This window comes from Notolepis coatsorum (genome assembly GCF_963971535.1).
Source record: "Notolepis coatsorum genome assembly, chromosome: 2".
Taxonomy (NCBI): Eukaryota; Metazoa; Chordata; class Actinopteri; order Aulopiformes; family Paralepididae; genus Notolepis; species Notolepis coatsorum.
Genome location: NC_140166.1, coordinates 219,107,036 through 219,129,864, shown reverse-complemented (window position 1 = coordinate 219,129,864; position 22,829 = coordinate 219,107,036). Strand labels below are relative to the sequence as shown.

At 46.7% G+C, this 22,829-nt stretch overlaps 2 protein-coding genes across 2 annotated transcripts in view; both read left to right on the top strand.

Moving 5' to 3' along the window:
- pals1a (protein associated with LIN7 1, MAGUK p55 family member a) overlaps positions 1–14,926 on the top strand; it is a gene marked incomplete at its 3' end in the record, with an annotated part of 82,061 nt that extends 67,135 nt beyond the window's left edge. The window contains 1 exon segment of the mRNA XM_084308537.1: positions 14,885–14,926. Coding sequence (XP_084164663.1) covers positions 14,885–14,926 — 42 coding nt within the window.
- LOC311222673 (protein tyrosine phosphatase type IVA 2-like) lies at positions 7,724–20,033 on the top strand. The gene is made up of 8 exons (XM_084307269.1): positions 7,724–7,814; positions 9,274–9,393; positions 9,842–9,967; positions 14,885–15,575; positions 17,021–17,113; positions 18,346–18,476; positions 19,325–19,399; positions 19,730–20,033. Exons 4-8 carry the CDS (start codon positions 15,480–15,482, stop codon positions 19,839–19,841), a joined length of 507 nt encoding a protein of 168 aa, XP_084163395.1. The 5' UTR covers positions 7,724–7,814; positions 9,274–9,393; positions 9,842–9,967; positions 14,885–15,479; the 3' UTR covers positions 19,842–20,033.
- Positions 20,034–22,829: the final 2,796 nt, after the last annotated feature.

Genomic DNA, 22,829 nt, shown 5'->3' with positions numbered 1-22,829 from the left:
TTACACACGAAAATCGGAAATAGGTCAAGACAGTCAATCTAGAAAACTCACCCAGACGAGCTGCGTAAAAGGAACAGGAACAACAGAGGAGGCGAGCGCGCGCCACGGAGCAGGTATCCAAGCGAAGGCTTCTAGGAATTCCTGGAGAACAGCACAGTGAAACAGCAGCAACGGGGAAAAACATCCAGCGACAAATCAAGGCGATCCAACAACTTAGGGTGGGGAAAACGGGGTATAAATAATGAGGGATCGATTGATTGAAAAGCAGTGACAGCTGGGGAATGTGATTGACAAGCGTGGGGAAGTGAGAGAACCAATCAGCGACGTCTCAGATGACGTCAACGGGGAGAAACGTGTGAACGAGGGAATTGAAATACTTGACAGAAAAAATGAATGAAAAACAAAGCGAGGGTGGTTAAAGGAACAGAACGAGTGAGAAAGCAAGGACAGAAACCTCACAGTACCCCCCCCTCCACGGGAGCCACCCGGCGACCAGGCCGACCCGGCTCGTCAGGATGGGCCCGATGGAAGTCGGTGATCAAGCCGGGATCCACGATGAGCTGCCGGGAGACCCAGCTACGCTCCTCAGGGCCGTAACCCTCCCAGTCCACCAGGTATTGGAACCCCCGGCCCCGCCGACGAACGCCCATCAACCGGCGGACCTGCCACTGGGGGTGACCATCCACTAGCACAGGAGGCGGTGGATCAGGAGCTGGAGGCATAAGGGGACTGAGGGAGACGGGCTTAACCCGGGAGACATGGAACACGGGGTGGATATGCATGGATGCAGGAAGCTTCAGGCGCAGGGCCGCCGGACTGAGTACCTTCAGGACCTCGAAAGGACCGACGAAGCGAGGGTTGAGCTTCTTGGCCGAGGACCGTAGCGGGAGGTCCTTCGCGGAGAGCCACACCCTCTGCCCAGGGCGGAAAGTCGGCGCGGGAACCCGGCGCCGGTCGGCACCACGACAGGCGCGCTCAGATGTCCGGAGCAGCGCGGTCCTGGTGATCTCCCAAACGCGACGGCAGCGGTCGAGGTGGACCTGCACGGAGGGAACTGCCACTTCCGTCTCCAGTGCGGGAAAAAGAGGGGGCTGGTAGCCCAGGGAGGCCTCAAAAGGGGAGAGGCCGGTGGCGGAACTGACCATTGAGTTGATCGAGTATTCAACCCAGGGAAGGAAACGGCTCCAGGATGCCGGCCTCTCGGCTGCCACACACCGAAGAGCAGACTCCACGCTCTGGTTCATCCTCTCCGTCTGCCCGTTTGTCTGGGGATGGTAGCCGGAGGAGAGACTGACCGTTGCCCCCAATCCCTTGCAGAAAGCCCGCCAAACCTGGGAGGTGAACTGGGGCCCCCGGTCAGAGACGATGTCCTGGGGGAAACCGTGAAGGCGGAACACGTGGTGCGTCAGGAGGTCCGCCGTCTCGGCTGCTGAGGGAAGCTTGGAGAGGGCCACAAGGTGGACCCCCTTGCTGAATCGATCCACCACGGTCAGAAGGCAGGTGTTCCCCTGGGAGGAGGGTAGTCCAGTGACGAAGTCGAGCGCCACATGTGACCACGGACGGCTTGGAACGGGAAGTGGCTGCAAGAGCCCGGAGGGTGCCTGGTGAGAGGCCTTGCTGCGGGCACAGACCGCGCAGGCCAATACGAACTCCTTGACGTCGTTTCGCATGGTGGGCCACCAGAAACGACGAGCCAGGAAGGAGAACGTGCGATGGACGCCTGGGTGGCAGGCGAACCGGCTGGTATGGCCCCACAGCAGTACCTGGGACCGGACAGAGTCAGGGACGAAGAGACGGCTCCTAGGGACGTTGCTTGGAGCACGTTGGAAGCGTAGGGCACGCCTCACCACACCCTCGATGCCCAAGGTGATGGCTCCAACCACTCGGGCCTCCGGGATGATGGGAGATGGGTCCTCAGAGGGTGGAGCCCCCTTGGAGTGCATCCGGGACAGGGAGTCGGCCTTCGTGTTGCGGGAACCGGGGCGGAAGGTCAGCGAGAAGTCGAACCGACTGAGGAAACTGGCCCATCTCGCCTGCCGACCGTTGAGGCGCCTGGAAGCGCGGATGAACGTTAGGTTCTTGTGGTCCGTCCAGATGGTAAAAGGCTCCTCGGCACCCTCTAGCCAATGACGCCACTCCTCCAGAGCCGCCACGACCGCCAGTAGCTCCCGATTGCCGGTGTCGTAGTTCCTCTCGGCGGGGAGGAAGCGACGCGAGTAGAAGGCGCAAGGATGTACCTTCTGGTCGGAAGGAGAACGCTGGGATAGGACAGCGCCCAGGCCAGAATCCGAGGCGTCCACCTCCACGATGAACTGTCTCTTGGGGTCAGGGTGGAGCAGGATAGGAGCGGAAGTGAACCTTCTCTTGAGGGAGCGGAACGCAGCGCTTGCCGCTGGGGACCAGTCGAACGGCAGAGCGGGGGAGGTCAGCTTGGTAAGAGGCTCCGCCACTTGGCTGTAGTTCCGGATGAACCTTCGGTAGAAGTTTGCGAACCCGAGGAAACTCTGTAGCTCCTTCCGAGTGGTGGGTTCCGGCCAATCCTCCACAGCCTGGATCTTGCGAGGATCCGCTCGGGTCAAGCCCTTCTCCACGATGAAGCCCAGGTAGTCGACGGAGTTGGAGTGGAAACGGCACTTCTCCGCCTTGACGAAGAGCCGATTGTGGAGGAGGCGCTCCAGCACCCGGCGGACATGCAGGATGTGTTCCTCGAGGGTCCTGGAAAAGATAAGAATGTCGTCCAGGTACACCACCACGAACACCTCCAGCATGTCACGGAGGACATCGTTCATGAGTGCCTGGAATACCGCCGGGGCGTTGGTGAGACCGAACGGCATCACAAGGTACTCATAGTGGCCCCTGGGGGTCTTGAAGGCGGTCTTCCATTCATCGCCCTCATGGATACGGACAAGATGATAGGCACTTCGGAGATCCAGCTTGGTGAAGAACGAGGCCTGGGTCAGTGGCTCGAAGGTGGAGCTCATGAGAGGTAGGGGGTATTTGTTCTTGATGGTGATCTCGTTGAGCTGACGATAGTCGATGCAGGGTCGCAGGTCCCCATCCTTCTTTCCAACAAAGAAGAACCCGGCCGCCACCGGGGAGGAGGAAGGCCGAATGAGTCCTGCTTCCAATGACTCAGAGATGTAGAGATCCATCGCCTTCTTCTCCGGGGCAGTCAGACTGTAGAGGCGGCTGCCGGGAAGGGGAGCCCCTTGGCGGAGGTTGATGGCGCAGTCATAGGGGCGGTGAGGTGGAAGGGACTGAGCCCTGGTCTTACTGAATACCTCCATGAGGTCGTGGTACTCGGGAGGAACGGACGAGGGATCCGGGGGCAACTCACCAGCCGGTCTCCGGGGCGGGGGACAAGACGCCGCCTGTAGACAGCGGGCGTGACAGGAGGAGCTCCAGCCCCTGATGGTTCCGGAGGCCCAGGCGATGTGGGGCTCGTGCAGCGCGAGCCAGGGCCTACCCAGGACCACCGGGACAAGGGGGGATTGGGTAATGAGGAACTGGATCCTCTCTACGTGGTTCCCAGCAATGGTCAGCAAGACTGGGCCGGTCCGTTGAGAGATGTCGGCCAGGCGGTGTTGGTCCAACGAAAAGATCTCCAAGGGCCTCACAAGGGCCTCAAGAGGTATGTTGGCTTGGGTGGCAAACTCGAAGTCGAGGAAGTTCTCGTCTGCCCCAGAGTCGATGAGGGCCTCCACCGTGGCACGTTGGTCCCCCCAGGCCAGGGTGACGCTCAACAGATGGTCAGGTGGTGCGCGGCGCTGGGAATGGGAAAAACGGCTCACCAGGATCTCCCGGGGTCTTGGTGAGCCCGATCTTTTGGCCGGATAGGGCAGTCGGCGAGAAAGTGTCCCGTACCTCCGCAGTAGAGGCAGAGATCGGACCTGAGCCTTGCCTGACGCACCACCTGGCTCAGACGAGAGCGTCCCAGTGGTATGGGTTCCTCCTCGCGCACCGGACGGGGAAGCCTGTTACCATCAGTAGTGTTGGGGACGGGGCGTCCAGGAGTCCGGGGTGCTTCAGGAGGTGACAGTCGGGTCCACTCGCGCCTTCTCTCCAGGAGGCGTCCGTCAATACGGATGACAAGGCTAAACAGCTCCTCGAGGGAGTCGGGCACCTCCCTGGTAGCGAGCTGGTCCCGGACTGCGTCACTGAGCCCCCTAATGAAGGTTAGGCGAAGAGCAGGTTCGTTCCATCCACTCTCCACCGCCGCCAGTCGGAACTCCATGACATAGTCCGTCACCCTGCTGCTCCCTTGTCGGAAGGTCCCCAACCGGGCTCCAGGGTCCAGACCTCTGGCTGGATGATGGAACACTCTGCGGAGCTCCGCCACGAAGTCTGGGTAGGAGAACAAAAAATCTGCTTCCATTGCCCAGGAGGAAGTGACCCACTGGGCAGCATGGCCTGAAAGTAGGTTGGTTATATAAGCCACTCGGGACCCATGAGCAGAAAAACGGCTTGGTTGATGACGGAAAACCAACTCACATTGCATGATGAATGTGGCACACTCCTCGGGATTACCGTCGAACAGCCGTGGGACGGAGAGAAGGGGTTCCCGAGGAGCGAGATCTGCTGGGGCTGCGGGGAATGTTCCTGAAGGGTGTGAGAGATGAAAAGAATTAACGGCGTCGCCCAGCGAGTTAAGCTGGGCGAGAATCTCGGACTGTTGTCCCGCCATAGCGGCCATTGAACCCTGCATAGGCAGGACCTGGTCCCTGAGGTCCTGCACCGCAGCCGCAGCCCGCTCTAGTTGGAGACCATGATCCCTGGTCAACTCGACTTGAAATGCAAGTGCGGTTCTGACCCCCTCTGTGTCGGCTGGGGTCGTCATGGTTGGTTCGTAATGTTATGGTTTGACACCGACCCCAAACGCTAACGACACAAGAGAGTGGAATTCAGAGTTGCCAAATACGAGGGCTTGTTTATTTGATATATGAATAAGTGAAACAGGGAAAGCAGGTCAACAAGAACAGGTACAATGAACAAGGGGCAAAGTTCTGCTGCTCTGCAGCTTCTCCCGGAAGGGTAGTCTTGGGAAGCAGGAGCAGACCTCTGTACCGCTCTGCAGACTCTCACGGCGGACCTCTCAGATGTTGTGCAAGACCGAGAGAGGGAGAGAGGGAACGGGTCAGTGACAGAGCAGACTTGAAACGAGCTGGAGGACAGGGTGTTATATTCTTCGTGTTAAACAACACAGTGATGTGCAATATTCCAAAAACAGCCCAAGTGAAATATCTTCATGTAATCACACAGTGAGCAAAATCCATACACCGTCCAAATGTGAAATACTATCTTCGTGTAAACACACAGTGAGCAAAAATCCAAACACAGTCCAAATGTGAAACAATATCTTCGTGTAAATACACAGTGAGCAAAAATCCAAACACAGTCCAAATGTGAAATAATATCTTCGTGTAAATACACAGTGGGAGGTGGAAGATCCCAAAATATTATTCCATAAAGGATAGGGCAAAAACGATAAAGGCTGGGTGAGTGACTGTCTGACAAAAAGGTGGTAGACTTCAGTGTAAAGGTTACACACGAAAATCGGAAATAGGTCAAGACAGTCAATCTAGAAAAACTCACCCAGACGAGCTGCGTAAAAGGAACAGGAACAAAGTGGAGGCGAGCGCGCGCCACGGAGCAGGTATCCAAGCGAAGGCTTCTAGGAAATTCCTGGAGATTAGCACAGTGAAACAGAAGCAACGGGGAAAAACATCCAGCGACAAATCAAGACGAACCAACAACTTAGGGTGGGGAAAACGGGGTATAAATAATGAGGGATCGATTGATTGAAAGGCAGTGACAGCTGGGGAATGTGATTGAAAAGCGTGGGGAAGTGAGGGAACCAATCAGCGACGTCTCAGATGACGTCAGCGGGGAGAAACGTGTGAACGAGGGAATTGAAATACTTGACAGAAAAAATGAATGAAAACAAAGCGAGGGTGGTTAAAGGAACAGAACGAGTGAGAAGGCAAGGACAGAAACCTCACAAGATTTGCAATTACAGTACTGTTTGTGATACAAAAAGAGTCCAGAAAGAAAAGAGTATATACATTAGGCGTAGAAACTGTACATTGGATTGGGTAGGTGAGGGTGGGGGGGGACTGTACATTGGAGGTGGTTGGGGGGGGGGGGGGGGTTGGGTAGGAGTGGGGGGGGGGTTGGGTAGGAGGGGTGGGTGGGGACTGTACATTGGAGGTGGTTGGGGGGGGGGGGGGGGGGGTTGGGTAGGAGTGGGGGGGGGGTTGGGTAGGAGGGGTGGGTGGGGACTGTACATTGGAGGTGGTTGGGGGGGGGGGGGGGGGGGGGTTGGGTAGGAGTGGGGGGGGGGTTGGGTAGGAGGGGTGGGTGGGGACTGTACATTGGAGGTGGTTGGGTGGGGGGGGGGGGGGGGGGGGTTGGGTAGGAGTGGGGGGGGGGGGGTTGGGTAGGAGGGGTGGGTGGGGGACACTGTACAACTGTACAAACAACACTGTACATTGGATTATTGACAAGACCATACTTGGTAATTTACTGTACATTGGAGGGGGTTGTGTTCGGACATTTACAGGGGCCAGTTTCGAGTTGCAGTCTCCCTTAGGTGTTTTTTGAGAGTGTTTTTGAAAGTGGGTAGTGATTCACATTCCTTTACAGCTTTGGGTAGGGCGTTCCACATTGATGTGGCATAATTGCGAAACGTGTTTAGTCCCTTGTTTGAGCCGAATCTGGGTTTAACATGATTTGTGGAGCTCCCTCTGGTGTTGTGATCGTGGTATTCACTGACCTTTGGGAAGTATTTTGACATGTACATGGGTACCTTGGTCGTGTAGTGTATCTTGTAGACCAGGCCCATTGCAAGTTGCTGTACTCTGTCGTCTACTCTAAGCCATCCTAGGTTGTCAAAGTGGGCAGGGGTGAGGTGGGTTCTAGGAGTCAGGTCAAGCAGTAGTCTGACCAGTTTGTTTTGAGATGTTTGTAATTTTGTTTTTAGCGCCTTTGAGGTGCTTTGGGGAGGAGAGGGAGAGAGATGGAGAGAGAGGGGGGATCCTTCCTGCTTTAGAGAGGCTGTAAATGTCAGACCTGCAGTCCTCTGGTCAAATATCTACATGTGTGTAATACGATGTGCTCTGTGAACTTTTTATTTTATTCTTATTATATATATTTTTTTATATTTTGGTGTTTTCTTTTGTTTTTGTTTGTATGTGTATGTATGTTACGTATGTAGTGTCTACTGTAATGTCTAAAAAACAGTAATAAAAACACATTGACAAAAAAATAAAAATAATAATAATCTACACGTGTGTCTCTCTCAGAGATGCCAGGTTAATGCATTCCTCACTGGAGGAGGGGGTCGATTCCAGCTATAGCCACTAGGTGTCGCTGTTGCTGCCGTGTGATTCTCGAAGTCAACGTCCTGTCTGTTTAACTTTCTGTCTGTAAGTGCATCATGTCTATGGCTCGGGGGGGAAACATGCACTTTTAGAATCACCAGAAATGCCACGTTGGCCTCAATATTTTCAAAACAAATTATATGAAAAGGTTATGAAATGAACAAGAATGTGATAAAATATGTAATAAAAACGGAGCTCAACGCATACATTTGATGGTAGAAATCCGTTTGTTTCCCCCCAATACCAAGATGGCGGCGTTCTCGTGACGTCAGAGTGTCTTCGAGAATGGCGGTGGTGATGGGGGGCAGGTCACGTGACATGTTGTTATCTTCACCTAGCCAACAGCTAACACAGCTCAGTCAGATCAACTACAGTAACACCACCGTCTGCTCTGCAGTGACTGAGAGGATCTACTGGGTTCCACAGCATCGTCTTGTAAGCAGAAACTGTGTCTGGTGTCGTTATTAACTAACTAACCTGAGCTGCTAGTTAGATAGTTGCTGTTGTTAGGAAACAAACAGCGACGTCGAGTGTAGCTTCATCTGTTAGCGTCGCTAGCTTGACTCCCAAAATGGAGGCTGGGCTGCAGGGATCTAGAGATGACTGCAGTTTAATAACCAGACAGTCTGTTTAGATTAGATATAGTCTAACCTGCTAGCTGTATCAGTTCATTTTAGATGTATGTTATATAAACGAACTAGATATGACCGTTATTATTAACTGTTATCAGTTACCTGACTATCTGTATGTCATGTATGTCATATATGTCCTGATGAATTGAAAATGGGGGACCCTGGTGGAAACAAGACGAAAGTCTTTCTCTGGTCTGCATCCCCTTAACAATTGTGTGTATTGAGCTGTACTGTATTGTACCCATTCTGCAATCTGTTAATAAAGTTTTCAATCAATCAATCAATTCAATCAATCAATCAAACCCCCACCCACCCCTCCTAATGTACAGTCTCCTCCCCATCATATGTATATTCTCTGTCAGGATCTCTGGGTAACAGTACTGTATATTTGCATATCGTATATGTCACAAATGTATGTCATGTATGTCCCTATGAATTGAAAATGGAGGACCCTGATGTAAACAAGACGAAAGTCTTTCTCTGGTCTGCATCCCCTTAAACATTGTGTGTATTGAGCCTTACTGTATTGTACCCATTCTGCAATCTGTTAAATAAAGTGTTCATTCATTCATAAGTTAAGCTTCGGTTATGCTTATGGTGTAGCCTAACACATTCAACACATGTCAATATAGTGAATTAATAGCATCCGTCGCTGTGATTTACATTTTCTTCGACTGGCTGAAGTTAATCTTTCATTAATGACTCTTAAGATCTGTTACTGTTAGTATGTTAAACTACATGTGCTGTTTATATCAGGTTAGTATGTTAAACTAGGCTTACATGTGTTTATATACCAGGTTAGTATGCTCATATCCAAAAGTAGTAGATAGATAAATAGGTCATACATGCAGGTATATGCATTTGGTTATGTGGGTGGGTAGGTTTGTAGGCAGGTGGGTGGGTGGTTATGTATTATTATGTACGCACGCAGTATTACTGGTATTTTTTAAATAATATGTATATTTTTTGTATGGGGAAGGGGAACAGGGGAAGTTCTCGATAAGCCTCTAGGCTTCTAAACTTCTCCTACACAATATGGTTATTTTGTATATATATATATATATATTTTTTTTTTACTTTTGTTTAACTCTTAAAAAAAAACTATTTAAAAAAATTCAAAACAATACAAATACCAGGTTAGTATGTAAAACTACATGTGTTTATATCAGGTTAGTATGTTAAAAAACGACATGTTTCTACAGGTTAGTATGTTAAACGACATGTTTCTACAGGTTAGTATGTAAAACGACATGTTTCTACAGGTTAGCTGCCTGCTAGTGGGTCGTGATCTGGACCGTGTTAATCAGAAGTGACCTCATCAATGGTGTGTCAGGATTGCAGAGCTGTCTGCTCAATGAACAAACACTACCACTTACAGCAAGGTGAGTATGTTAGCAGTACCATACTATACAATACAGTACAATAATAATACAGTACAATAATACTCATGTAAGTGAATGGAAAATGCTAAAACACATACTGTAGTTAAATAAAAACAGATTTGGGTGGTCTAACCTAGTTTGCTAGTTAGTAGAGTAGTCAAGCTGTCTAACCAGTAGGGTCCATTTGAAAGATTTCAGAGGTTTAATGTTACCTTAACTTAACTTACCAGGTTTCATTTTCTGGAGCCAAGTAGCATTATCCATCTGCTATTGAAATTGAGATGTATGTATGTCTCTCTCTCTTTGTCTCTGTCTGTCTCTCTCTCTGCGTGTGTCTTTCTCGCTGTGTCTCTCTTTCTCTCTCTGCGTCTCTTTCTCTCTCTCTCTCTCTCTCTCTCTCTCTCTCTCTCTCTCTCTCTCTCTCTCTCTCTCTCTCTCTCTCTCTCAGGTAGTACCTGCATGGAGGTATCGTGGTTAGGAGGCGAGTTCTGTCACGCTCAGCACCTGTTGCTTATTGTGGACAAGTGAGCGAGATACAGCAGAGAGGCTTAAACACACTGCCATAAACACACAGGTAACTGCACACTACACACTGCCATAAACACACAGGTAACTGCACACTAAACACACTATCTACACACTGCCATAAACACACAGGTAACTGCACACTAAACACACTATCTACACACTGCCATAAACACACGGGTAACTGCACACTAAACACACTATCTACACACTGCCATAAACACACAGGTAACTGCACACTAAACACACTATCTACACACTGCCATAAACACACGGGTAACTGCACACTAAACACACTATCTACACACTGCCATAAACACACAGGTAACTGCACACTATCTACACACTGCCATAAACACACGGGTAACTGCACACTAAACACACTATCTACACACTGCCATAAACACACAGGTAACTGCACACTAAACACACTATCTACACACTGCCATAAACACACGGGTAACTGCACACTACACACTGCCATAAACACACGGGTAACTGCACACTACACACTGCCATAAACACACAGGTAACGGCACACTAAACACACTATCTACACACTGCCATAAACACACAGGTAACGGCACACTACACACTGCCATAAACACACGGGTAACTAAACACCAGAGCTGGGTAACCATTTGTTATTGATCTACCCGTCGATCACAAGAGGCATCAGAGTCCATCCCATCATACATCATACATACATCATTCAAATTCATAATTTCAGTCAGTCATCCAATCACACTCAGGCATGCCGTTCTCAACCAATCCTTGTCCTGTGTGTGGAATGTTACTCATAAACAGTTTGACACACAACTATGAATCTAGCTTTAGTCGACTAAGAGTGCCTTAATGGTTCACTTCAAAGTGTGTTAAAGATTTTAGTCGACTAAGAGAGCCTTAACACTTTGAGTGCCACGCCTCCGGTGCCCCGGAACCCCGTTGCGTGCCACCACCCACTTCAATGACAGAGCTCTCATATTTGCGAACGCATAAACTATATCTTAAATTATGGCTATGTGTCTAATATGGCCGTCGCTTATCAATGACTTGTTTGCAGTCAACGTTGTCGAAACGGATTGTTTTTTAATTGGTTCATTTCCGTTTGATAACATTTTGAAAAACGCTTGTTTTTTGAAAGTTTCGGGGGAAAAAAAATATTCTGTGATAATCGCCCTTTACTGGAATACACTGGAATACACAAACACGTTGTCATTTTTCCGCCTATTTATAAATCGTTTTCAAATAAACGCTAGATTATCGATAGTATATGTGTACTTATGCACGCTATAGAAGCGGGCTGAAAAATCGATTATCTTATTTCCTGATCGCACACACACAGACACACACATACACACATATGGCACACGCTGATATATAGGTGAAAATAGCTCTGATTATCCCAAGACTGGTCAAATAGATTCCTTACCTCAGATGTTCTCCAAAAAGATTATTCCAATTCCTGATCGCCATTCCAAATATCGACCGCGTTTATTGATCCAATGCTGGGTACTGGAAACACACATTCTCCGCTGTTCTGGTGGTGGGCGATTACTTGGATCGTCTCCGGTTATTTGTCTGACAAGTAAAATGTGGAAGCAGGACTTTTTTTTTCTCCATGCGTTTCATTCAATCCAATCCAAAGGGGTGCAGTACCATCCGGAGAGACGATAGGGGGCGGTATTTTCCCTGTTCGAGTTCAGACAGACCCCCACTGGTAACGTGAGGCTAGATTGATGAAAAATGTATGGAAATCGATAATAAAAAAAATAACGATTAAAAACGAGATCTCTCGTCGGCTGGCACTCAACGGTTGGCATGAACTAACGAGAAATCTCGTCGCTGGCACTCAAAGAGTTAATGGTTCAAAGTGTGTTAAAGGTCTTGGTCAACGTCTACCACCACAGAGACAGTGGGATTGAATCCAGCTGTGGTGCCTCCGGCTTGGCCAACCGTCCACACTGACACAATTGGCAGTGTTAGCGGGTGGGAAGCCGGCGAGGGTGGGTCCTGGTCGTTGTAAAACAGCGACTCCTACAGATCGGTCGGGGCGCCTACACAGCGAGGGAAAGACCTGGGGGAGGTAGTGTGATCATTCCACACGTTACACTCCCCCAGTGAGAGTCCGCGCTGCCAGGTGAAAATAAGTGGGGATTGGCTACACATGTGTCGGAGGAAGCACGTGATAGTCTCCGCCCTCCCAGACCGACGGTAGGGGGCAGAGCATGCAATGACCAGGTAGGGAATTGGCATAACGACTAACATTGGGATGGGAGAAAGATGGAAAAAGAGAAAGAAAAAAAGTCTTGGTCAACTAAGAGAGCCATAACACTTTCAGAGCCCTTGCTTAACCTTGATTTACCCCGTTGAATGCCCACCATCCACTTCAATGTTAGCGTTAAAAACGCCTAATCTATGTTTTAAATTATGGCTATGTGTCTAGTCTGCCCGTCGCTTATCAATGACTCGTTTTCCAGTCAACATTGTCGAAGCGGATTGTTTTTTTATCGGTTCATTTTCGTTTTATAGCATTTTGAAAATCCCTTGTTTTCAAGGAAAATATAAAGATTCCATGATAAAAGAAATTTACTGGAATATTCTAGAATACACAAAAACGTTGTTATTTTTCGGCCTATTTATGAATAGTTTTCAAATAAACGCTAGATTATCGATAGTATATGTGTACGTATGCACGCTATAGAGGCGATCTGAAAAATCGATTCTCTTATTTCCTCATCAGCGATCGCGCACACACACATCACACATAGGGCAAACGCTGAGATCTCAGCGAATACAACTCTGATTATCTCAAGACTGGTAAAATAGATTCCTTACCGGAGATCAGATGTTCTCCAAAAAGATTATTCCAATTCCTGATCGGCATTCCAAATATCGATCACGCTTATTGATTGATTATTGGCTGCTGTGAATATATATTCCAGGCTGATTTCCGTCCCGCGATGACTTCCATGTTGATCAGACTTCTTGCCAGCACAAGGAGCCAGCTGGCTCCGCCTCTACATATCTACAGATCCCAGGTCAGTCTAAGCGACTGACCTGCAGTTACACAGGGATAGACGATAGGGGGCGCTTTTTTCCATTCTGAGCTCCTGTAGAGGCAGGTGTACCAACGGGAGACTCGGTTGATGAAATATGAATTCAGATCGCTAATAAAACGATATTTGTCGTCGTGGGCACTCAACGGGGGGGCTGATAAAACGAGATATGTCGTCCGTGGCACTGAAAGGGTTAATGGTTCAAAGTGTGTTAAAGGTTTTAGTCGACTAAGAGAGCCTTAATGGTTCAAAGTGTGTTAAAGGTTTTAGTCGACTAAGAGAGCCTTAATGGTTCAAAGTGTGTTAAAGGTTTTAGTCGACTAAGAGAGCCTTAATGGTTCAAAGTGTGTTAAAGGTTTTAGTCGACTAAGAGAGCCTTAACACATTGTGCGCCAAAATCGCTTTCCAGCGGTATTGGCCGCCATGCGTTGAGCGCCAGACCACGCTGTCCAGCGTTATTGAGATCAATATTTCATTTTTGTGCCCATGGCATTCATAATTCATATATACACCCGCGACGCTGCAGCTGGACCCTATAGGTGACGGCAACGACGGCTCAATACCGCCGCCTGGTGGATGGTCGGGCGAGTGTAAGGATGTGGCCGATGTGCGTCGATGAAAATCATCCGGCCGTCACATATCGTTGCGGGACTCCCGACAGACATTATGTACATAATGGATCGCTTTCTAAACTTAATAATCAATATTATTTTGGCGTTTATTGCGACATACAAACCGGAAATGGACCTAGGCGATCAGCGTCGTGTACTTGGGATATTTCACCGCCAGTCTCATTGACCCACGGTAAGAGGAATATAACGTTATTTTCAACCCGATTGTGAGTTTCCTTGTGAGCAAACCGATCTGATCAATATATCACCCAACCTACATAAAGCATTTACTGATGATCGGAGAATTATAAACGACCCCCCCCCCCCCCCCCCCCTTTCCTTCACGCATGATGAAGCATAACGTATACCGATCATATACATTTGCATTTTTTAATATAGCGTGTATAGGGAAGAAACGCCAATCGATAATCTATATATGCGTTTAGGCCTATAACTCACGTTCTAGGAATTACTGCAGAAAACGATAAAAACATACTTATATTCTAGAAGGTATTTTTGTATGAATGTATGAATGAAAAAATATAACGTTCCCACATCCTGAACGATAGATAATCGATGTTGAATGGGCCATAGTAATGTCAATTTAGAAATACAATTTAACAAGTTATAGCCCTGCAAAGAAGGTGAACATCTCCATAGACTTATAGCGCTGGCAGAGAGGGTACTTTGATGGGTACAATGGCTGGCAAGGAATGTGTTAATGGTTCAAAGTGTGTTAAAGGTTTTAGTCGACTAAGAGAGCCTTAATGGTTCAAAGTGTGTTTAAAGGTTTTAGTCGACTAAGAGAGCCTTAATGGTTCAAAGTGTGTTTAAAGGTTTTAGTCGACTAAGAGAGCCTTAATGGTTCAAAGTGTGTTTAAAGGTTTTAGTCGACTAAGAGAGCCTTAATGGTTCAAAGTGTGTTTAAAGGTTTTAGTCGACTAAGAGAGCCTTAATGGTTCAAAGTGTGTTTAAAGGTTTTAGTCGACTAAGAGAGCCTTAATGGTTCAAAGTGTGTTTAAAGGTTTTAGTCGACTAAGAGAGCCTTAATGGTTCAAAGTGTGTTAAAGGTTTTAGTCGACTAAGAGAGCCTTAATGGTTCAAAGTGTGTTAAAGGTTTTAGTCGACTAAGAGAGCCTTAATGGTTCAAAGTGTGTTAAAGGTTTTAGTCGACTAAGAGAGCCTTAATGGTTCAAAGTGTGTTTAAAGGTTTTAGTCGACTAAGAGAGCCTTAATGGTTCAAAGTGTGTTAAAGGTCTTGGGTGTTAAAGCATAACATGTCGGTTCTGTACACAGGCCAGCATCACTGCCCCCCCGCCCAGTGGCCAACCCACATGAGGACCAGAGAGAGGACAGTCTGCCAGCTAACCTGGAGAGCCTGGGAGAGACCAGCTCTCCTCTCATCCCTCTTTCTCCTCTCTCTCCCTCCCCTCCCCTGAGTAGCACAAGTCTTCCTTAATGAGCCAACAGACTAAAGAACAAACCAAACTCAAACTGTCCCAAGAATCCTTTTATTAGAAGACCGATGTATTATTGTCCTGGGAAGAAGTTTTCTCCTGTCAGAAGAGTATTTATTGATAATCTTTGGACTCTGAATTCTAAGACTTATTTTCAATCTTCATCCAAACAGAAGACTTATTGACGCCAGTCTGCTTATAGTTTAAGTGTCACGTTTTTACCCCCCCCCGCCCCTCAAGACTGAAGACTATTTTTCATCTTCATCCAAGCAGAAGATTTTTTATTTAGAAGTTTAGAGATTCCATCTCCATTTTGTTGCACTTATACATTTTTGCCATTCAGGGGAGTTTTTTGTATCATTTGTTTTAGACGTGTTTAAAGTGAGGGGTCTTTAATCTGCCCGTGTGTCTGGCCTGTCTGTCTGGACGTCATCATGAACCGACCCGCTCCGGTGGAGATCAGCTACGACTGCCTGCGATTCCTCCTCACGCACAACCCCACCAACGCCCAGATGGGCCGCTTCTTAGAGGTACACCCTCGCACACACCCGTAAACACTTTGTATGCCACGCCGTGTTTTCGTTTTTACCCCCTTGATGCCCAAACCCACTCCAATGTTAACTTAATATCGCCTAATCTATGTTTTAAATTATGGCTATGTGGCTAATCTGCCCCGTCGCTTATCAAAGACTCATTTTCCAGTCAACATTGTCGAAGCGGATTGTTTTTTTATCGCTTAATTTCCGTTTGATAGCATTTTGAAAATCACTCGTTTTTGCGAAGAAAAAAAAACCCATTCTATGATAATCGCCTTTTACTGGAATATTCCAGAACGTTGTCATTTTTCGGCCTATTTATGAATCGTTTTCAAATAAACGCTAGATGATCGATAGTATATGTGTGCGCACACACGCTCCTGCCGCTGATAATCGCTGCTCTTATTTCCTGATGGCTTTTACAGTCAAAACAGCTATATCACATATCACATAAACGCTTATATATCTGTGAAAACGAGTCTGATTATCCTAAGACTGATAACATAGATAATATCGGACATCCCTAAAATAAACCCATTTTGTGTATCTATCAGTCAAACTACATATTTAGGTTCATTCATTTATACACACACACACACACACACACACACACACACACACATGTATCTATACATTTATATAATGTATTATTCTATATTATACTTCTTTATTACATGGCGTTTTAACATTCGCCAAAATGCTTGATTGTGATTGGTCAATAGCGCTCGGTTGCCCCTGACAGCGGTCAGTTATTTCTCGATAACTGACCGCTGTCATGGGCAACGCGCAATAATGACCGCTTATACGGGTAACGGAGCGCTATTGACCAATCGCAATCAAACATTTTGATCGCAGTCATGAAAGCTGCTCAGCAGATGCACAGCTGCATTCATCAGGTAATCAGACCACACACCTGCCGGCGATGACAGAGGAGCCACAGAACAACTGCGTCTGCATTTGATCTCGTCTTGTCGATGGTGTAAAATGAATTAGGTATATTGTTAGTAAGTTAGCCATGTAATAAGCGGGATAATGTATAGCTACGGCGCGGCGCCTCGGTATTCTAAACTCCGTGTCGGTCAATTCTTTTGCGACAATGACCTCGTAGCTATACATTATCCCTTACATATACTATATAATTTTATAATTTTTATTTTATTATAATATAACTAAATCATACTATTTATACTACACCATATTGGGATAATGTTGAGATGCATTTAAGCTCCATGATGGTTTATCACACTGTATTAATTCGTGTGTGTGTGTGTGTGTGTGTGTGTGTGTGTGTGTGTGTGTGTGTGTGTGTGTGTGTGTGTGTGTGTGTGTGTGTGTGTGTGTGTGTGTGTGTGTGTGTGTGTGTGTGTGTGTGTGTGTGTGTGTGTGTGTGTGTGTGTGTGTGTGTGTGTGTGTGTGTGTGTGTGTGTGTGTGTGTCTAGGATCTGAAGGCCTTCAGGGTACAGACCCTGGTCAGAGTGTGTGCTGCTACCTACGACAAAACACCTATAGAACAAGAGGGGATACAAGTCCTGGTAGGACACACACACACACACACACACACACACACACACACACACACACACACACACACACACACACACAGGTGTAAAGGTACACGTATCCGTACCGAATCGAACCGTTTCAGTGTGTACCGTACCGAACGGCTGTGTAGTGTACCGAACGAATACAACGGTATGTTAACATTTTTATCTAATATAATTATTATTATAATTTTTTACAAGTCGGTTGTTCATTTCAATATAGAATATTCGTTGACAGCCCTACAAGTACAATTAGTTACCGTCCACTACATCGCCCCTGAGTGGAACATGGAAAGTCAAACTCCCCCCCCACTGTACCGAAAACCCGTACCGAACCGTGACTTCAAAACCGAGGTACGTACCGTACCGTGGTTTTTGTGTATTGTTACACCCCTAACACACACACAGGCACAGATACACACACACACAGGCATAGACACACACACACACACTTTGTGTGAAATATGGGGACGTTACATGGATACATGCATTCTGTAGCTAACCCTAACCTTAAAGGAACACGCCAACATTATGGGACATGCACTTACTGTCTTCTCCAGATGGAGGCGGTAATGGACCACTAGCCTAGCTTAAAACTCTGGGAGGGGTGTTTTTGTGCTAACGGCTAAGCTAGCTGGTCCGTTTCCACCTACATTCATTTGTGCTAAGCTAGGCTAGCTTGCAGCCAGATAGCTTTCTACTGAACGGACAGAGATGACATTGGGCCTCATTCACGAAGCGATGTAAGAACAGATTTCCTCTTATTTTGTTCTTAACACTAGCACAGCCGACAACGGGTCTCTGAAATTTCAAAATGACGTCAGGAAAATGTAATTTAGAACATTATTCCACATATATATGGAATATATATATATGTGGAAAGTCACAGCACTTTGCGAGCGTCTAGCGCAGGGGTGGCCAACCCGTGGCTCGCGAGCCGCATGTGGCTCTTTGCCCGTCAATGTGTGGCTCTTCCATCCAAAAAAAATTTCAATAATAGACGGAGTACCATTTTCTGGAAGAGGAAACACTTGTTTGATAATTTTCCTGTTTAATTAAAATGTTATGAACGTATTCTCTGTTTCCATCATGAGACTTGTCAATCACACTACTGTGTGTGTGTGTGTGTGTGTGTGAAGGGAATCGGAGTGGGGCGGGGCCTGTGGAGCTCTATTGTTGTGCTCTAATTGGTTCATAACTCTGTGTCCTTACTCTCCCACCAGGATTGGCCATTTGACGATGGCTCCGCCCCCCCAGACCAGGTGGTTGATGATTGGCTGAGCCTGCTGCAAACCAAGTTTAGGGAGGAGCCTGGCTGCTGCGTTGCGGTTCACTGTGTGGCGGGACTGGGACGGTCAGTATGGACCACTTAGTGTTAGGGATGGCCGTGAGTAATCGATTACTCGTAGCTATGAGAAAAATCAATCTTAAATTATTAATCATTTTTATGAAAATCTTTTTTTTTATTAATTAATTTTTTACATATTTGTTTCACATGTATGTGTAAGATAATAACAGTTTGTTGGTTTCCTTAAACATATACGTGAATGAACAAAATGAAGTAAAAAAAAAAGTCTAATTAAAAAAAAAAAAAAAAAAAAAAAAAAAAAAAAAAAATCCGAGTAATACACGATCACTCGAGTATAGCATGCGATCAATCGATCTGGATTTTTCTTAAAAATGCCCATCCCTACTTAGTATTTAGTATATAGTATAGACCACCTAGTGTTCACTATATAGTATGGACCACCTAGTGTTCACTATATAGTATGGACCACCTAGTGTTCACTATATAGTATGGACCACCCAGTGTTCACTATATAGTATGGACCACCTAGTGTTCACTATATAGTATGGACCACTCAGTGTTCATTATATAGTATGGACCTAGTGTTCACTATATAGTATGGACCACTCAGTGTTCACTATATAGTATGGACCTAGTGTTCACTATATAGTATGGACCACCTAGTGTTCACTATATAGTATGGACTATTGGTGGTATAGTTCTTAGTGGATAAGATAATATAAGATATTCCTTTATTGATCCCCTTGGGGAAATTCAGGAAAAGCATGTATATGGAAGCATATAGACCACTACCATAGTTTTAGTATGGTAGTATATGGGCTGTTAGCAGGGCTCATACACTGATTGGTTGGTTGATTGATTGATTGATTGATTGATTGATTGTCTCCTCTCAGAGCTCCTGTGTTGGTGGCCCTGGCTCTGATAGAGTGTGGCATGGAGTATGAGGACGCTGTCCACTTCATACGACTGTAGGTTCTAGTTATATGTATTTCTACGGCTGTATGTTCTAGTTACTGTATATGTATTTCTGTACGGCACTGTAGGGCTGTATGTTCTAGTTATATCATATTTCTATACGGCACTGTAGTACTGTACGTTCTAGTTATAGCATGTATTTATATACCGTACTGTAGGTTCTAGTTGTATGTATTTCTGTACTATAGTATATTAATGTAGTCTTGCCATCTACATGGAACTGCAAATAAAAGTCACACTATAATAGCATTAATTGTGCACGTCGATAATAAAACTATGAGCGATGTCGTGATCTATAGTCTGTCGTGTTCTGTGCTCGACAGGAAACGTCGGGGTGCGTTCAACACCAAACAGCTAACCTACCTGGAGCGTTACAAACCCCGGCTGTGTCTGCGCTCCAGAGGCACCAATGGACAGAGCTGCTGTCTGCAGTAGACCAGTACACCAAGACCCGACCCAACACCACCACTACCCACACCAAGACCCGACCCAACACCACCACTACCCACACCAAGACCCAACCCAACACCACCACTACCCACACCAAGACCCAACCCAACACCACCACTACCCACACCAAGACACCACCCAACACCACCACTACAGACACCAAGACCCAACCCAACACCACCACTACAGACACCAAGACCCAACACCACCACTACCCACACCAAGACACCACCCAACACCACCACTACAGACACCAAGACCCAACCCAACACCACCACTACAGACACCAAGACCCAACACCACCACTACAGACACCAAGACCCAACCCAACACCACCACTACAGACACCAAGACCCAACACCACCACTACCCACACCAAGACACCACCCAACACCACCACTACAGACACCAAGACCCGACCCAACACCACCACTACCCACACCAAGACACCACCCAACACCACCACTACAGACACCAAGACCCAACCCAACACCACCACTACCCACACCAAGACCCAACACCACCACTACCCACACCAAGACCCAACACCACCACTACCCACACCAAGACCCAACACCACCACTACCCACACCAAGACCCAACACCACCACTACCCACACCAAGACCCAACCCAACCAAATACTACCAAACCCCACTAATCCTATCAAATACCTCCCGACCTTACCAAATGCCAACCAACCCTACCAAGTATCAGCAAACGCCACCCAACCTCTCCCAACCGTTCCTCTGTCCTTCCTTCTCTTTCCTCTTCCTCTAGCTGGTTGTTATAAATGTTCCATCGGGGCTGAAGTGAATGTCATGTTTTTTTTTAGCAAACAAGGTTTTTGAAAGAAGACCCAAATATTTGCAACATTGTGTTTTCAAGTGAAAAGTGACAGTTGTTGTAACGTTGTGCGTTGAGGGTTCCTGAGTTCGACGTTGGTAACGTGTTAAAGAAAACGAAACGGTCATTTTACTTGAGCTATACTGTAGGTTTAGAGTGGTGCTGGGTCTGTTTTATTTATTTATTTATTATTTCAAGGTGTTTCTGTGTCTGATAAGCTGTTAAAAAATAAAGTTCTCATGTTCAGTATGTACATGACGGTGAGCGATGTTGTAATCTTTTTTAAAACACTTGTTCCTCTGAGTTGACAAAGCGCCCAACATTAGCTGCTCCTTGTGGCCTTCTGTGACGTTTCACCCAGAGCCCAGCCAGGCTGTGACGGGTGTCTGTCTCAGACGGGGTGCAGCCGGCTTTATATATTGTTATAACCAAATAACCATACATGCTAACATGCTGTTCAACTCTAAATGTAGTCTGTTGTTAATTCTCTGGACACTGGCTAGATAAATTATGAAGATTTGTATCAACAATGTAGACAAAATAACACACACAAATGGTTCATATTGTACCAGTAATTTCATTGTATTTGTCATACCATGATAACCCAGGACAACATTTGAACAGATACTGTACATATATATATATATAATGTATCACATTTACACATTACAATCGGCTGCTCGGTGACTTTACACATAATCTACCACAAACATGCACCTGAGTTCAGCACGATAGCCACAGATTCGATTAGATTAAAATGTATTGTCATCGTCATACAGCACAAGTACAGTACAACAAAAATAAATGTGCCATCCAACCAGAGGGCAAATGTAACGGTAAAGTGCAACAGTAATATAGAATGCACAGGTGATTCAACTGGATATAAAATATATTGTAGCGTTTCCGCTATTGAAGACTCACGACTCGGTGTTGTTTCTCACCTTTTATTCAACTCTCAGGTATGGGTCTCCGGTACAAAGACTCGGTGCGTCATCTCCGCTTGCGTTCCCATACCCCAAGAGAGCGCACTCAGGTGTACCACCCTCTCACTCCCTCGGCCCTTGCCCCCTCCCCTCTACCAACCCCGGGCTCACGTGACCAGTAGCGTCACCTAGAGCCAGGCTGATCAATGGCCTCGATCCCAGGGTCGTTACAATATGTATTAGTACTACTACTGAGTATGGTGCTGATCAGATATAGATACAGTATCTACAGGTGATGTGCAGGTATGTGCTGATCAGATATAGATACAGTATCTACAGGTGATGTGCTGATCAGATATAGATACAGTATCTACAGGTGATGTGCAGGTATGTGCTGATCAGATATAGATACAGTATCTACAGGTGATGTGCAGGTATGGTGCTGATCAGATATAGATACAGTATCTACAGGTGATGTGCAGGTATGGTGCTGATCAGATATAGATACAGTATCTACAGGTGATGTGCAGGTATGTGCTGATCAGATATAGATACAGTATCTACAGGTGATGTGCAGGTATGTGCTGATCAGATATAGATACAGTATCTACAGGTGATGTGCAGGTATGTGCTGATCAGATATAGATACAGTATCTACAGGTGATGTGCAGGTATGGTGCTGATCAGATATAGATACAGTATCTACAGGTGATGTGCAGGTATGTGCTGATCAGATATAGATACAGTATCTACAGGTGATGTGCAGGTATGTGCTGATCAGATATAGATACAGTATCTACAGGTGATGTGCAGGTATGTGCTGATCAGATATAGATACAGTATCTACAGGTGATGTGCAGGTATGTGCTGATCAGATATAGATACAGTATCTACAGGTGATGTGCAGGTATGTGCTGATCAGATATAGATACAGTATCTACAGGTGATGTGCAGGTATGGTGCTGATCAGATATAGATACAGTATCTACAGGTGATGTACAGGTATGTGCTGCAGTGCACTCCGTTATCTCCTCCAGGCTGCACTAGTGCAACGCTTTCCTCGTCTGGATTCCTGGCAAAAACATCCAGAAACTTCAGTTTGTCCAAAAGAGCGCTGCCAGGATCCTGATGGGGGTGTCGCAAATATGAGCACATCACCCCCCCCCCCCCATCCTAACCGTCTGTAGTGTGGTAGTGAAAGGGTTA

Excerpts from the sequence above, each read along its gene's own strand:
- LOC311222673 (XM_084307269.1), top strand. The coding sequence starts at position 15,480 with ATGAACCGACCCGCTCCGGTGGAGATCAGCTACGACTGCCTGCGATTC. Across the intron at positions 15,576-17,020 it reads AGATGGGCCGCTTCTTAGAG|GATCTGAAGGCCTTCAGGGT; the intron begins GTACACCCTCGC and ends GTGTGTGTCTAG. Across the intron at positions 19,400-19,729 it reads GCTGTCCACTTCATACGACT|GAAACGTCGGGGTGCGTTCA; the intron begins GTAGGTTCTAGT and ends TGTGCTCGACAG.